This window comes from Babylonia areolata, chromosome 6 (assembly GCF_041734735.1).
Source record: "Babylonia areolata isolate BAREFJ2019XMU chromosome 6, ASM4173473v1, whole genome shotgun sequence".
NCBI lineage: Eukaryota > Metazoa > Mollusca > Gastropoda > Neogastropoda > Buccinidae > Babylonia > Babylonia areolata.
Genome location: NC_134881.1, coordinates 28237924 through 28253942, shown reverse-complemented (window position 1 = coordinate 28253942; position 16019 = coordinate 28237924). Strand labels below are relative to the sequence as shown.

Here is a 16019-nt window from a genome sequence, read left to right as displayed (position 1 = left end):
ATACACACACACACACACAAGCACTGACTGAAACTATATGTGCCCATTACTTCATTGTAAAAACCCAACTCTGTTCGGAGACATTCAACACAATTAATCTACTCGCCACCCTGACAGCGCCTCAGCCGACGCGAGAGGAAGTTTTGGTTGGCGATGCGAGCCGCAGAACACGTGAGCAGTATGCAAATCACCCGTGACAACAACTACGTCATCTGTACGGGCTCCCAAACTTCAGCTGTCAGTTCTTGCAACATGGCCGTATGGTTCGGTAGCAGACCACTAACACACGCTGCCACAACGACAGAGCAAGAAGAGACAGCGTTCGCAGCATCGTCAGTCAGTGTATCGGTCGGGCAAAGGCCGTTGTGTGCGTTAGTTGTGTGATCCTTCAGTAACTGTGTTGTGTTGCTGGAGCTTATACAGTTCCTGTTGCTTTCTCATTTACTACCGAAGTTGCGTGTCTTCGGGTTGTAAAAAAAAAAAAAAGAAAGAAAAAAAGGTTGTGAGGAGAGTTGGCTGCCTGCCTTTTGTGCGCGCTGTGTGTGTGTGTGTGTGCCCGTTTGCAGTTCAGCCAGTCGAGTCAGTGAAGTGGTCGTGTGGGCCGTGACCTCCTTTACCCTCTCGCTCGCTCCTACACGTACTACCCTCCACCCTCTCTTACCAGTAGGGGGGGGAGAAAGGCAAGTGAAAGAGAGCTGAAAGGGTACGAACGTTCGTGCCCTGTTTAATTCAGCCGCAGCCAATACTACGATTCTTCATCTGCTCTCTTTTGGCAGCAGCAGCAGCACTTGAGCAGCTGCTGTACACGCCTCCTACAGCATGGACATTCTGGAAGAGTTAGAACCCAGCCTGGAGCTGGAACTGGAGCCACAGTTTCGGGAGCGCTCCAACACTTGGCCTCTGCGACCCAACCGCGTGGATGACCTCCAGAACAGCGATGGGAGCCCAGCCTCCGTGGAGGAGGCCGTTGTTGGGAGTGTGGGGGTGGGAGCCGTCGTCGTCAAGCAGGAGAGAAGCATCACCTCCAGCACCTCCATCACCACCAGCCTATTCACCGGCGGTGCGGCTGGGGCGGATCCCTTGCTGGGGCCCGTGAAGAAGAGCGGCGCCAGGAGAAACGCCTGGGGACCCATGTCCTACGCGGACCTCATCACCAGGGCCATCCTGAGTTCGCCCGACAAGCGGCTGACCCTGTCGCAGATCTACGATTGGATGGTGCAGAACGTGCCCTACTTCAAAGACAAAGGCGACTCCACCAGTTCTGCTGGCTGGAAGGTCAGGGAAGGGGGCGGGGCGGGAGGAGTTCTAAACTGTACATTACACACACACACTCTTATCCGGATACGCATGTTTGTACACACAACTGAAACTGAAAATGTGTAACTACCGTAACTTCTTATCTATGAAGGTTAACGTAATTGTGTCGTGTATACTTTATGTATAGATTTGCATTCAAATAGTTGAAGGGGGTGGGGGGGGGGGGGTACTACAGCCTCCCCCTCCCGCTACCCCTTCTATGGCCCCCTTCACTCCCAACCAAAAAAACAACCAAAAAAAAGTGTGGAAAGTTAGCAACATATAACGTCCATGGCAGCAGTAAGACTTCAGTACTCCTATGGTTCTTTCAACATGTCCCACTTTAGCGTCCTAAATTCCTAAGCTTTAGGATGCTTAAGTTGGACATTTCCCAATTATTATTATTATTATCAAGAAATTTATATGGTCTTCCATACTTTTTGGTCTTATTCATTCAACCTATTCTTTTTTTTTTCTTTTTTCTTTTTTTTACAAATGATAGAATGAAAGACCATACCAGCATTATTCGATTGCCGTTGTATCAACGGACAAAGACTACGTGGTGTGGTATTGTTTTTGGTTGGTAGGCTTATTAAGTGCCATTTTACAGTAACACACTGACGAACTTTTTTTTTCTTTTTTCTTTTTTTTTTTAATGGACACACGCATATTGCATGCATGCTATCCATGAACACGTGCATTTGTGCCCTCACATCCACACGCACACAACTGCACTCGCCAGCCAGACCCACACCCACACAATTTATACACACAGACACACATTTGTATGTGTTCCTCCGCCCCACCCATCCTCCCTCTCTCTCTCTCTCTCTCTCTCTCTCTGTATATCAACACTTCAGATTGTGTGCGCTGCGGGTCAGTCGATCTGGACACAAGCCAAACGTTACGAAGTTCGGAAACAAAGGAACCGTGAACATCGGCGGCTCCACAGTAGGCAAACGCCCAACGTTCAGTGCCACTGCTCTGGCACACAACGTCCCGTTCAATAGCCCTTACACCTCCACCCTAACCCCCCGCCGCCCCCTCACCCTCCGCCACCACCCCCTCCCTCTCGGCGCTGGCACGAACGGCGTGCATCGTGGTCATCATAAATCAGACCGCTGGTGTTAACAGAGATTATATATTTTTACAGGGTCTTTGGTACTAATGATAGGTTAACTGCGGCTCGTATGGAATATGGAATGTAAAACCGAAAGCAGCAGGAATGTCCGACAAGAAGTTCCTTTTCTTTGGTGTGCCGTGTCCAAAATCCAGTGAAGTTAACTTGCTGGCTCGCTGAATCGTGCACAACCCATGGTCTTCTTCTGAAGAGACGAGAAGCTCGTGTATAGTCTTGGCTTCTACCTGCTTTAAAACCACAGCACACTTGCACGAGCACATTGCATTGTAGGCATTCTGATCGTCAAAGTAAATATATATATATATATATATATATATATATATATATATATATATATATTACAGTATGTTATAAATGTATTCAACTTAAAAAGGCTGGTCGGGTGTGTAGGGCACGAGTTCTCTACCGCCTGTCCTGAATTGAGTGAAACAGCCTCGCTAGCACAGCCCATGACCTACCTGCCTTTGCAACCACTCCACCGCTAAAAATAGCACAAGGTCATGTCTATCGACGTACCGTCGTCGTCGCTCTGCCCTTTGGCTTCCATTCGCCCTCCGCTCCGCTGGGCTACTGTGTGTGTGTGTGTGCAGTAGGCTGTTTCAGCATGGACTCAGTGTGTGTGTGCGTGCGTGTGCAAAAGTCTGTTTCAACATGTAATGTGTGTGTGCAAAAGTCTGTTTCAGCATGGATTGTGTGTGTGTGTGCAAAAGGCTGTTTCAGCATGGATTGTTTGTGTGTGTGTGTGCAAAAGGCTGTTTCAGCACAGATTGTGTGTGTTGGTTTGTGTGTGTGTGTGTGTGTGTGCAAAAGTGTTTCAGCACGGACTGTGTGTGTGTGTGTGCATGCAAAAGGCTGTTTCAGCACAGATTTTGTGTGTTGGTGTGTGTGTGCAAAAGGCTGTTTCAGCACGGATTGTGTGTGTTGGTGTGTGTGTGTGCAAAAGGCTATTTCAGCACAGATTGTGTGTGTTGGTGTGTGTGTGTGTGTGTGCAAAAGGCTGTTTCACCACAGATTGTGTGTGTGTTACTGTTAGTATGTGTGTGTGCGTGCAAAAGGCTGTTTCAGCACGGATTGTGTGTGTGCAAAAGGTTGTTTCAGCATGGATTATGTGTGTTGATGTGTGTGTGTGCAAAAGGCTGTTCTAGCACGGATTGTGTGTGTGTGTGCAAAAGGCTGTTTCAGCATAGATGGTGTGTGTGTGCAAAAGGTTGTTTCAGCACGGATTGTGTGTGTTGGTGTGTGTGTGTGTTGGTGGTGTGTGTGTGTGCATGCATACAAAAGGCTATTTCAGCAAGGATTGTGTGTCTTGGTGTGTGTGTGCAAAAGGCTGTTTCAGCACAGATTGTGTGTGTATGCAAAAGGCTGTTTCAGCATGGATTTTGTGTGTTGGTGTGTGTGTTTGCAAAAGGCTGTTTCAACACAGATTGTGTGTGTTGGTGTGTGTGTGTGCAAAAGGATGTTTCAGCACATATTGTGTGTGTGCGTGTGTGCAAAAGGCTGTTTCAGCACGGATTGTGTGTGTTGGTGTGTATGTGTGTGTGTGTGTGCAAAAGGCTGTTTCAGTACAGATTGTGTGTGTTGGTGTGTATGTATGTGCGTGTGTGCAAAAGGTTGTTTCAGCATGGATTGTGTGTGTGTGTGCAAAAGGCTGTTTCAGCATGGATTGTGTGTGTTGGTGTGTGTGTGTGTGTGTGCAAAAGGCTGTTTCAGCACAGATTGTGTGTTAGTGTGTGTGTGTGTTCAAAAGGCTGTTTCAGCACAGATTGTGTGTGTTGGTGTGTGTGTGAGCAAAAGTCAGTTTCAGCACGGATTGTGTGTATTGGTGTGTATGTGTGTGTGTATGCAGAAGGTTGTTTCAGCATGGATTGTGTGTGTTGGTGTGTGTGTGTGTGTATGCAAAAGGTTGTTTCAGCATGGATTGTGTGTGTTGGTGTGTGTGTGTGCAAAAGGTTGTTTCAGCACGGATTGAGTGTTGGTGTGTGCTTTGTGTGTGTGTGTGTGTGTGCAAAAGGCTGTTTCAGCACGGATTGTGTGTGTTGGTGTGTATGTGTGTGTGTGCAAAAGGTTGTTTCAGCATGGATTGTTCAATCTAATATCATCATCTTAGATGAATAGACAATAAATAAATAAACGAACAAAAGCACAGATCGTGTGTGTGTGTGTGCAAAAGGCTTTTTCAGCATGGATTGTGTGTGTTGGTTGTGTGTGTGTGTGTGCAAAAGGTTGTTTCAGCACGGATTGTGTGTGTGTGTGCAAAACGCCAAAAGGCTGTTTCAGCACTGTTTGTGTGTGTGTGCAAAAGGCTGTTTCAGCAGGGATTGTGTGTGTTGGTGTGTGTGTGTTTGTTGGTATGTGTGTGTGTGAGATGCTAAAGGCTGTTTCAGCACAGATTGTGTGTGTGTGTGTGTGCAAAAGGCTGCTTCAGCACAGATAGTGTGTGAAGTTGGCCAAAATGGTAGCTGTTTGTCATGGCTTTAATGCTTTCGAATTTTTTCCCAATCTTTTCTTTTTCCGAAATGGGAAAATGCCTCCTTATTGCATGCCCTCATGGGAAGAAATGTATCACCATGTGCATTCAGAGGAAAAAGTGTCTCATCCCTTGCGCTCACTTGGAAAATGTCACTTATCCTGCGCACATAGCAGCTAAGTGGAGTGATGGCCTAGAGGTAACGCGTCTGCCTAGGAAGTGAGAGAATCTGAGCGCGCTGGTTGGAATTACGGCTCAGCCACCGATATTTTCTCCCCCTCCACAAGACCTTGAGTGGGGGTCTGGACGCTAGTCATTCGCATGAGACAATAAACCGAGGTCCCACGTAAAAAAGCCCACGGCACCAAAAGGGTTGTTCTTGGCAAGATTCTGTAGAAAAAATCCACTTCGACAGGAAAAACAAATAAAACTGCACGCAGGAAATAAAATACAAGAAAAAAAGGGTGGTGCTGCGCTCTCCAGAATTTCACAGAGAAATCTGTTGTGATAAAAACAAATACAAATACAAATAATTGCATTACTGAAAACAAATAACCACAGCTTGATGAAGTTCTCAAATTGATTATGCAATTGGTGGCTTGTCTGTGACTTTGTTTTCTTCTAATTTTGTCAATAATTTGGTGTTGAGAAAAAAAAGAAAGTTGTTTGTGTAGAAAACTGTTAATGTTTCATTTGTGTGAGCATGCACACACGCACACACACACACATAGTATGTATACATGGGTATTGAACAAAAAAATTGAGGGAGAAAACAAATGCATATCTATAGATATACCACTCTTTCAACAATTTAAAAATGACATGGCAAAAGACTTAAGAATTGTTAAAAAAATTATTTTCATTTAAAGTGGATGAGTGGGATGCAATCAAGCCAGAACAATTGCTTGTGTGTGCATGCATGCATATGCACCTAAACCAACACACACACGCACATGCTCACACACACACACACACACACACACACATTTATGCACTCACACTCACTCACATAATACAAAACCATGTATAGATTTTAATCTACAATAACATGGTATATTTTATGTAACATTCCCTATATAAGGTGCTTTCAGGTTGTAAATTATGGTGTAGTCAGCATGCAGTGTGACCTTTACCATGGACTAGATAACTTTGGGACCAGCTGTTTTAAGTGTTGATGTGGTCATCATGCTACAGTGGGGGACCTTAACCATGGACCAGATAACACTGGGCCTCATGCCAGCTGGTCCCATGGGGTCATACTGTAATCCTTTGGCCTTCAGCCAGTGTCATGAGCTAGAGTCAGTGTGTGTGAGAGTGTGTTCTACATAAGTGCATAGATTTAAAAATTAGATGAAAATTAATGTAGACTCTTTATATATATATATATATATATATATATATATATATATATATATATATATGTTTTGCATGTGTGCACTCACACACCCCGAACACTGAGCACTACCTCACACACACGCACACACACACACACCAGAATTAGCATCTATTTTCATGTCAGGAAATGATTAGCGATTAAACAAAACAAATTAATATTAGAGTACAATTTTTTTTTTTCTGCTGGACCTTTGTGCATTAACACTGTCATTGAGTGATTGGCAGTATTTGGTCTCCAGCATCCAGTAAAAATTAAGTTGTCCATTGTGATGTTAGCTAGAATTGGGATATATATATCTATATCTATATAGTGTAAAGTTACATATTGTTTTTGGCTGTACTCTGAAAATAAGATAGCTCAGATTTTCATAAATTTCATGAATCAGTTTCCATTGATTGTAAAACATTGACCATTCTTCTGTTCACTGGTTGAGTGATAATTTTATTTCATCTTTGTTAATGTTTTATGCACATGTGTAATATCATTTCTGCAAAATAGAGAAGTATATTATTTCAGGAGAAATATAGTTCAGAATTAAAGGCATTTTTTCCAGACTTGAGCCAAATGATTATTCATGGCCATATTATTAATCATGGTCTTTTAGTATGATTCTTTGCTGAAAAACTTAAAAGCTTGCAAATTTGACACATGAATGGGCTTTTGAATTTAAAACATAGATCTGTGATGTCAGGGTTCCAGAATAACACACTTGATGGAAATTTCACTCACAAATTATGCATTCAGATCATGCAAAAGTGACATTGAGAGGGCCCAAGCAGCACTCAAATATTAGCATCAAAGTTCTAGTTTTTCATTCATATAATGGATTTTCACACCGCTGCTTTTGCTGTTTCTGCCATTTCTTAAATATCACTTTCTGTAGCTTTAGTAACACAACTTTCTTTTTTTCCATGTATGAAAAAGGTATTAATTGCTTTAGTGCCTGGCATCATCATGTTTTCATACTGAGCTCAGAGAGAAAAATGATTTACTAAAATAGCATATATATATATATATATATATATATATTATGTCTATAAAAGAAAAAATCTTCTTTTTTTTCTTATAGAAGAAACAAATTTTGGTGTTATATGTTACAACAATAGGTGTTATATACTGTACCACATTAAACTGATGTAAACCAGGCCTGTCGGGTTTGCTCCGCCCGCTTGACAAAAATTTGCAGCAACAAAAGAAACATTAATTTTTGGTGTGTTATATTTCGTGCCATCTAGAAAACTTTATATCTGTTTTCATATTACATGAAGATTTTGTAACTTCAGTAACTTAGGATGCCGTTAAGATACAGGAGTGATCAAAACAGCCTATATTGAAAACAGTATATAAAAAAAATAATAAGAATAATAATAATAATATAAAATAAAAATTAAAAAAAATTAAAGAAAAAAAGAACTAAATAAAAAAGAAAGAAAGAAAGAACTACAAGAGATAGATAAAGAATTATAAATGAACAAACTGCAGATCAGGTCAGTGTATTGATGTGTGGTTCAGAGATGTCTAGATACGTAAGAATTTGGCAAAGACCGGCCAAGCTGTTCATCGAGTTCTATAGTCAGCAGGGGAGATGGTTTTAAACACAAGGTGGGGTGGTCTGGCTAGGAGGGAAAATATTGATATCAGATGTTGTGATGCTCATATTCATAGTTTCTGCGTCCAGTAGGTCAGCATTGAAATTTGTAATTAGTTGGTGTGTAACATCTGAAAGCAGAGATTTGAGACCAGTGCCACACTGATCAGTTTATGATGAGCAGTCATGCTGCTTATCAGTTCTGTAAACAACTTCTTCTTCTTCTTCTTGAAGTTCTTCTTCCCCCCCCCCCCCCCCACCCACACCCACACACACACCCTCCTCCCCTCCCCCTCCTCCTGCTCCTGCTCCCAAGAGTCGTAGGGACATTGCACAGAAAAACTGTTCACCAGATTCTTCTAGGCCTGTTGTTTGCGTGTCAAAGTCTGGATTTCTTTGTCAAGTTTTTTAAAATATGATTCATTGATAGTTCTAAATGGTCATTGTACTTTCTTTACAGCTTATGCAGAATGTGACAGTTCGTTAGTTGCACTGTATTACTATTAGTATTTGATTTTTAAAACATTTAGTATGTATCATGTTGTTATGGTCTTGCTGCTTTCTTTTTAGCAGAAAGGCACAGTGTGACAGCTTATAAGTTATAACTTATAAGTTATACTATATTACGGTTACGTATTTAAAATGGCATATCGTGTTGGTCACATACTTAACAATTGTTAGTTACACTGACAGGCATTAAAAATGGAGTATAATGTTTTTGTTCAGTTGGTCAAATACTTCAACAAATGTTTAGTTACACTGATAGGTATTAAAAGTGGTACATAATGTGTTTGCTTGTCATGATTATTATTTATATACTTCAGCAAATGACATTCTTTCTGTGTTGTGCAGAACTCCATCCGCCACAACCTGTCACTTCACAGCCGCTTCATGCGCATCCAGAATGAGGGCACAGGAAAGAGCTCCTGGTGGGTCATTAACCCAGACGCCAAGCCTGGCAAGCCCCCTCGCCGCAGAGCTGGCAGCATGGACACTCACAGCGGTGAGAAAAAGCGTGGTCGCATGAACAAGAAAAAACGGGAGGCCATCAGAGCCGCTCTTGAAAACCGTGGCAGCCCTCTTAACGGTAGCACTGACTTTCTGGACACGTTGAACATGGGCGATTTTAGAAGCCGCGCGAGCTCAAATGCCAGCAGCTGCAGCCGTTTGTCACCAATACCACCCGATCTTCATGACAACCAAGTACCTCCCATGTCACCCATCCCGTGGGATGGGGAAGTGGACGTGTCTGCTGGAACATTCCAGAATGTAGAGCCTTTCCCAGGCCTAGTGAATTCTCTGGCGGATTCCATGAACCTATCAAGTCAGGATGGCATGGACATGAGCAGCAGCCTAAACTCGGACCCCTACCTTTCCAGCAGTGTTACAGTGAAGCAGGAGTTCAGCAAATCTCCCCAAAACTTTAACAGCAGCCTCAGTGATAGACTGAATGAGCCGAGTCAGTTTTCCCACCTACCAGCACCCCCTCCTTACCCAGAATGCACCTCCCCTGCACAACAGACCACTCCACAGTCCACCCCGATGATCACCCAGGAACCACAGCCCATTATTACCGGCACGGAACTGTCCAACCTTTTGATGGATGGCTTTTCCAAAGGGAATGTGAACTTAGAGGCACTCAGAGTCCTGAAGCGCTTGAACAACCAGAGTCAGCTTTCTGTGAACACCCAGCCTCAAATGGTCAACACACGGGAGGGATCTCAGCAGAACAGCCCCAGCCCCCAGTCCCTGGCCTCCCACTTGAGCCCCACCATGGGGCAATCAAGTCCTCAAGAGGAGCGGAGTCCTCTGAGCCGTCAGTTGTCCCCACAGTTGCAGCGGGCTCTGCTGACTTCCCCTGACCGGCAGGCTAATCTTTCTGCCAAGCTGCAGCAACAGCAGCAGCGGAACAAGTCCATCCTGCGTTCAGCCTTGACCCATGGGTCGCCCATTTTCAACCAGCCCCCCTCCTCTTCCTCCTCTTCCTCCTCCACCACCTCCTCCACCACCCAGTTCATTCTGGGTTTGAATCCGTCTGCCCACAACACTGCCAACAACTCCACCAACCTCAACACTAACCTGGTGGCCAACCAGGGTCTCTCCCCTCAGCAACTACAGCAACAGCAGCAACCACAACAACTGCCACAGCAGCTGCAGCTGTCTTCAAACACCACCAGTTTCCTCTCGCAGCTCAACGACCCGAGCATGGAGCCTGTGGTGAACGTTGTCAACACGCAGCAGGGCAACAACGCCAACAACCAGGGCAACCCCAACAACAATGTGCCCATAGACATAGACATGGCAGAATCCTTTTTATCCATACCCGCCAGTGAAATCGATCTGATGAAGGAGGAACTCATTCGGGACGGAATGGACGCCAACTTTGACAACATCCCGCCTTTAGCTTTATAAAGAGAGTGTTGACAACACATCAGGAAGTATAGGTAGAAGGTATTATCCACAATACTGTCAGTAGTGAAGTTCTTAGATTGTTGCAGCTTGATGAAGACAAGCAGTGCAGTGAAGCCTTTGACTTTTTCTTTTCCAGTTTTGATCCTGAATAGTTGTTTTTTTTTCTTTGTCTTTTGTTGTTGTTTTTTTCAATATATCATGTTTCTCTGTATTTTGATGGTCATCCACTTTACAGTTGCAGTTCGCTGTTCTTGTAAAATTATCAGTGGGTTTGCTTTTGTTAGCCAATATGATTTTCAAAATATTTTGTTTTGATATCAAATGAAATTGTTAAAAGTTGAAATTATGCAAGCAAAAATGCTCTTTCAGTTAACATTTTGATTCAGATATAGATTTATTATTTTTAGAAATTAAATAGAGTATTAACAATAGCAACAACAACAAAAAAAAGTCCCAGATAAAAATGTAAATTTTTATGTGATAGGGAGAAATTCTGTAAACATTTGGTGTGGTGTTTTTTTGTTAATAGTTTTAGATTTATACTGATTGGTTTTTGTTGTTCTTTTTTAAGCTCAAGGAAAGACCAGTGTGCTAAAACTTAGTGTTTGTACCTCACTCAGTCACTGTTTGATTTTGATTTCCGGATTGTGTTCTAGAATACTATAATAAGTCGCAGTGACAGCTAGTGGGTGGTGACCTTCAACCTCTTCTTAATAGGGCAATGACATTTTGATGTGATTTTGTGTAAAATTTTACTTACTGTAAAAATATGCATACATATACATTCATTACTCATGTGGTAGAGTGGATCTTGCGTGTGCATATGAGACTGTTTTTCATATTCTTCTCCTTTGGTTAGAAAGATGTATCTCAAAGTCAGTTATGGACCCAAATAATATCACATAACAACCCACAAAATGAAGGTTTTCACAAGCATATCTGTTGTTCTTTCAGGTTTATCTTCTGGCTAGTTTTCATATCTGATTATTGATACAAACCAACACTGTAGGTTAATGGAACTGTTTTTGTGAGTTTCTCTTTAAAAAGTTTAAACATGATTTTTCTTCTTAAGTTATTTTATTTTATTTTAAAGTTATATTTGATTAGACATTTATTGTATATGATTTAATTGCCTTGGGAAAAAATTGAAATAGGTTACTGATCATGTCTTGACTGTCTGCCTGACTGCCATCTTTCTGTAGCTCCAGTCACTAATACGGTAATAGTAATAAGCAGTATATCTAGAGACAGAAGGGGGTCATGTATGTGACAAAATGAGATCAGCTGTGTGGGATTTTTATAATCCAGCTAAAATTAAGGTTCCTTTCCTCTTAGAGTGCATTTCAAAGTCTCTGTCTTTCACTATTCTGGACTGTGCATGAAAATGTTCAGTCGGTCATCTGGTATGTTTATGGCCACATGGAGCAGATTTATCATCAAGAGTGACAGTAAAGAAAGCAGATTAAAGGGAGACATAGTGAACATATTTCAAGCCTCTTCACAAACTGGTTTCCTTCCATCAGTTTGTGTAGTTTGACAATTTTTACCCAACAGGAAAGTCTACACCTTTTTCAGTGAATTAGTATAAAATCTAGAATTATTGAATAAATGAATTTATGCATGAAACTTTATAATGGCAACTGCACTGTATATCTTTCTCTCTCTCTCTTCCTCCCTGTCACACACCCTGACAATAGCATATGTTAGCAGATCCATATTGAACTCGAGTGTTTTCACTCACTGACTGCTGAAAAACTACTCAATTTCACCATCAGACATGTCACATGGATTTGGGTGTGTTCTGAGATAGATCTTTGGTATTATTAGATTAATACTGTGATATTGATAGGGTGGTCAGATTAATGCATTTAATTGCCTTGGCTTATGAAACCTTACAGAACAAATTCTGTTTAAAAAAAAAAAAAAACAGAAAGGAAAGAAAAAAAAAGTTTGGTGTAAATGTGACTGCAGTCAGGAAAGAAAAAGACTAGCTTTGGTATAAATCTAACTCTGTCAGCAGTTACAATTTGTGACCTTGTAAAAAATCTCTTCATACCAAACCGATTCCTCACTCTTCCATCTCACAGTGAAATTTGTCGGTGAATTTTTTTTTTTTTTTTTTTTTCATCCCCCCCCCCCCTTTCCGCCTTGCCCCCCAAGTATTCTGGTGGCTGTAGGAAGACAACTTCAGAAAATATTTCAGTGTACACTGGGTTGTTTTGTTTGTATGTTTTTTTGTTTGTTTTCTTATAGTTTGTCAGTTGATTTGGATCTTTGGTTCAATCGCCATGATTGTGTTGTTGTGTTGTTGTTTTTTAATTCTACTAAGTAACTAACTAAAATATTCTTACATTTTTCTTTGTGTATATTTTTCTGTAGAAGTAGTGGTGTCGAGTTGAATCTGTCGAGTATGCGATGACTATTACATAAACCTGTTATGAAATATGTTGTTAACAGAGCAATAAAACTCTCCCGATTGGAAGATTATGTGACTTGGAGCAGCATGCACTCAGTTGTGACATTGCAGTTTGAAATGCTTCATTGAGAATTGTGTGGAATGTGTTCTGATGATCATTATGCATCACTTACATTTACAAAACAGCATAGACTGCTTTCAGACTTAATCTCGGTGAGTTTGTTATGAAACACGGTGTGTCCTATTATGTTGTTGATAGCACATGGCAGTTGTTGACTTCTGCAACAGAAAGGGGTGTGGGGTGTGGGTCGGTGGGGGAGAAGGGGGAGGGGACTAGAGGGGGCTTGTGATTTGACTCCTGTCCTGTTTTCCTAAAGTTAAAAACCATGCGTGATAACAAGTGATAATTTTGTTGTTGGTTTAAAAAAAAAAAAAATTATTATTATCATAATGAACTGAACGGTTCTGTTAATCTGTTTTTTGCCATCAAGCCCTTGGATCCCTCCATCACCTGCTCGCCCCATCCCTAAACCTCTTCCCGTCCCCAACTTTTTTATTTCACCTGTTTCATTTTCTTTCTCTCTCTCTCTCTTTTTTTTTCTTTTTTTTTCTTTTTTCTAAACTTTGTTATATTCGTAAAGGGACTGAGGCCAGCTCTGTATGTGTGTGTGTGTGTTTAACTTGTGTGTGTGTGTACATTTGGACAACCAGAATGGTGGTTGATTCTTTCTTCTTCTTTTTTTTCTTTTCTTTTTAGCAAAGACTGTACTTTGCACTTACACAGTGAGTGCGGTATCAGCATCATTGTACCATGTTAGCAAGAAAGGTTGGTTTTTTTGTTTGTTTGTTTCTCTCTCTCTCTCTCTCTCTCTCTCTTGTATTTTACCATTTGGAGAGAAATGATGATGTAGATCTGTGCGTAGCCCTTTGGTTTAACTGAAGACTATATACTGTTCTGGATATTGCAGAATGGTACTATGAATATGATGGTAATTGGTTGCACAGTACATAAATGTCCATGTAGTTTCAGCTAATGTCATTTCTGAAAGGAAGAACATTATGTTTCTACACAGGTATCACCTGTCAGGCACAAATATATTTACCTCCACAAGAAGGTGCTATGTCCTGATGTCTGGTTTTGTTTGCCAGGTGTGGGGGTTTTTTGGGGTTTTTTTTTAAATAGAAAATTTTCATCATCCACAGTGTAGAGCTGTATTGTGTAATGTGTACTTATTATTTTAGGAACAAAAATTGTGAAACAGTGAAGTGAATTACTCAGTCAGTGCTATTTAAACTACCTGATTACAAGGTTATATATAATGATTTATAGTAATTGTGCTTCTGTAAGTTAAAAGGATAGATGTTGATTTTTTTGTTTGATTTTTTTTTTTTGATATGCATACTGGTCATCAGCTTTACAGTTATTTTTCTTGAGACAAGAGAAAGAATGGGCCTAAGGCGGAAAAGAGTTCTTAGACAAAATACTCAGACAGTATAAAAGGTAAAGTTCTCGCACTGTTTCAGCCATTGTGTCAGAGAATCCATGGATGCAAAACTGACTAGTTCTTCTTTACCAAGTTTGTCACAAGACAAACTTGAAGTAGTGGGATGAATGAATGAATGAATTTTATTTGTTGAGGGAAGTGGAATAAGCAAGGACATGCTTTTTTTTTCATCCAGCCCTCAGAGCAAAGAAATTAGCAAGCAAAACAAAACAAAAAATAATATAATGATAATGATGATAATAAATAAAATAGAATAATCAAGTCTTGGAAGAGGTATTACAAGTTTATGAAAGTGTCTATTGCTGTTTATTGGAAAGCAGTCTACAACACCAGGAGGAGCTGCTCCAGTAACTACGTTTTGCATCAACAGAGCCTTGTTGTATTCTAGTCTATACAGTGGAAGAATGTTCAGTGATTTATAATCATCAGTTGTTGAGGAGCTGGATTTTAAAAAAAAACTAGTGTAAGAGCACATTTATACAATATGTTTAAAGGTTTTAGAATGTTTTTGCACCAGCTGAATCCCATACTGTTGAGGCATCATCTACAGTTGATTGGATTTATGCTTGAAAGAACTGTTTGCAAGCATGGGTATTAATAAGATTAGACATGGATGGAGGAGGCCTGGAGGAAAACAAGGTTAAGAATCCAAGGTCTCTGCACATTTTTAGAAAGTCAGCTTCATCTCTGCCGATGAGAGCTGCCTCATGGAAACTCTGGCTGATGGTAGTGGCTTACATAGCATGGTTCTAAAGACAGGTGCTACAGCTAAGTGGTTTGAAAAACTTTGGACTTTCAGTCTTCAGTCTTTCAGATACTGGTTTTGAATCCCAGTCAGAGCACCTGGTGGAGATTTTTTTTCTCCCAAGTAGGGCAACAGATGAGTAAACCAGCTAATGCCTGATTCCTTTTCATGTGTGAATGCATGTAGGAGATCAAATATGAATGTTATCTTGTAGTTGTAACTCCTGTCTGCATCTGGTAGGTTATAGAACTGTGAACATACCCTGCATACACCCCCAAAAAAAACATTGCATGGTCGTCTACATGGCAGGGTAAAAATTGTCATACATGTAAATGTGGGAGTTGCAACCCACAAAGGCAAAAGAAGAAAAAAGTGAATGAATGCAAACTGTTCACAGGATTGGACTGGCTTTCACATGTTATGCAGAACTGAAAGGGGATTTCAGACTTTAATAGTACATGATTTTGTGATTTTTATAGCTATGATATGATACAGATTTTTTTATAAAGTTAAAAACCAAACAGGATAGTAGGAAGAAAAAAAAATGGAAGGGTGGGGTGGGGGGGGGGGGGGGTAGCCTTAAATGTTTGCTGTTTGATTTGCCTTTTTTGGGGTGGTTGTTGCTTCTTTTTTTTTTTTAATACATGATAGATTAAAGAAACTAATGTTCTTTGATGTGTGGAAGTTTGAATTTGATAGTTTTATTACATTTTCATTATAATTGTACACGTCATTTGAAGTGGTGAAATTGCGGTATCTTTTCTTATTGTCTTTTCTTCCTCTCCCCTTTCACCTCTGTCACTTTGTATGGTTACGTAAGTTGGATTCGGTTTTTTTGTTGTTGTTGTTTGTTTTGTTGTTGTTTTTGTTTTGACTTCCTCCTTTCCATTTGATGATCACACTATGTGTAAGCCTGTTGTTTGACATGTTCTCCCAGATAATGATTTGAATTTTGTTTCCCTCCCTCCACCCCCCCCCCCCCCCCCCCCACCCCACCTCTTAGCCCCCACCCCCACCCTACTCCAAACCCCTGGGACATACTTCTCCCCTCCT

The 16019-nt window shown here is 41.0% G+C and overlaps 1 protein-coding gene across 1 annotated transcript; it reads left to right on the top strand.

Annotated features, from left to right (window-relative positions):
* Positions 1–261: 261 nt before the first annotated feature.
* On the top strand, positions 262–12258 carry LOC143283348 (uncharacterized). Its single transcript, XM_076589555.1, has 2 exons — positions 262–1275; positions 8741–12258. The coding sequence occupies exons 1-2, from the start codon at positions 820–822 to the stop codon at positions 10298–10300; spliced, it is 2016 nt and encodes a 671-aa protein (XP_076445670.1). The 5' UTR covers positions 262–819; the 3' UTR covers positions 10301–12258.
* The last annotated feature ends 3761 nt before the right edge of the window (positions 12259–16019 follow it).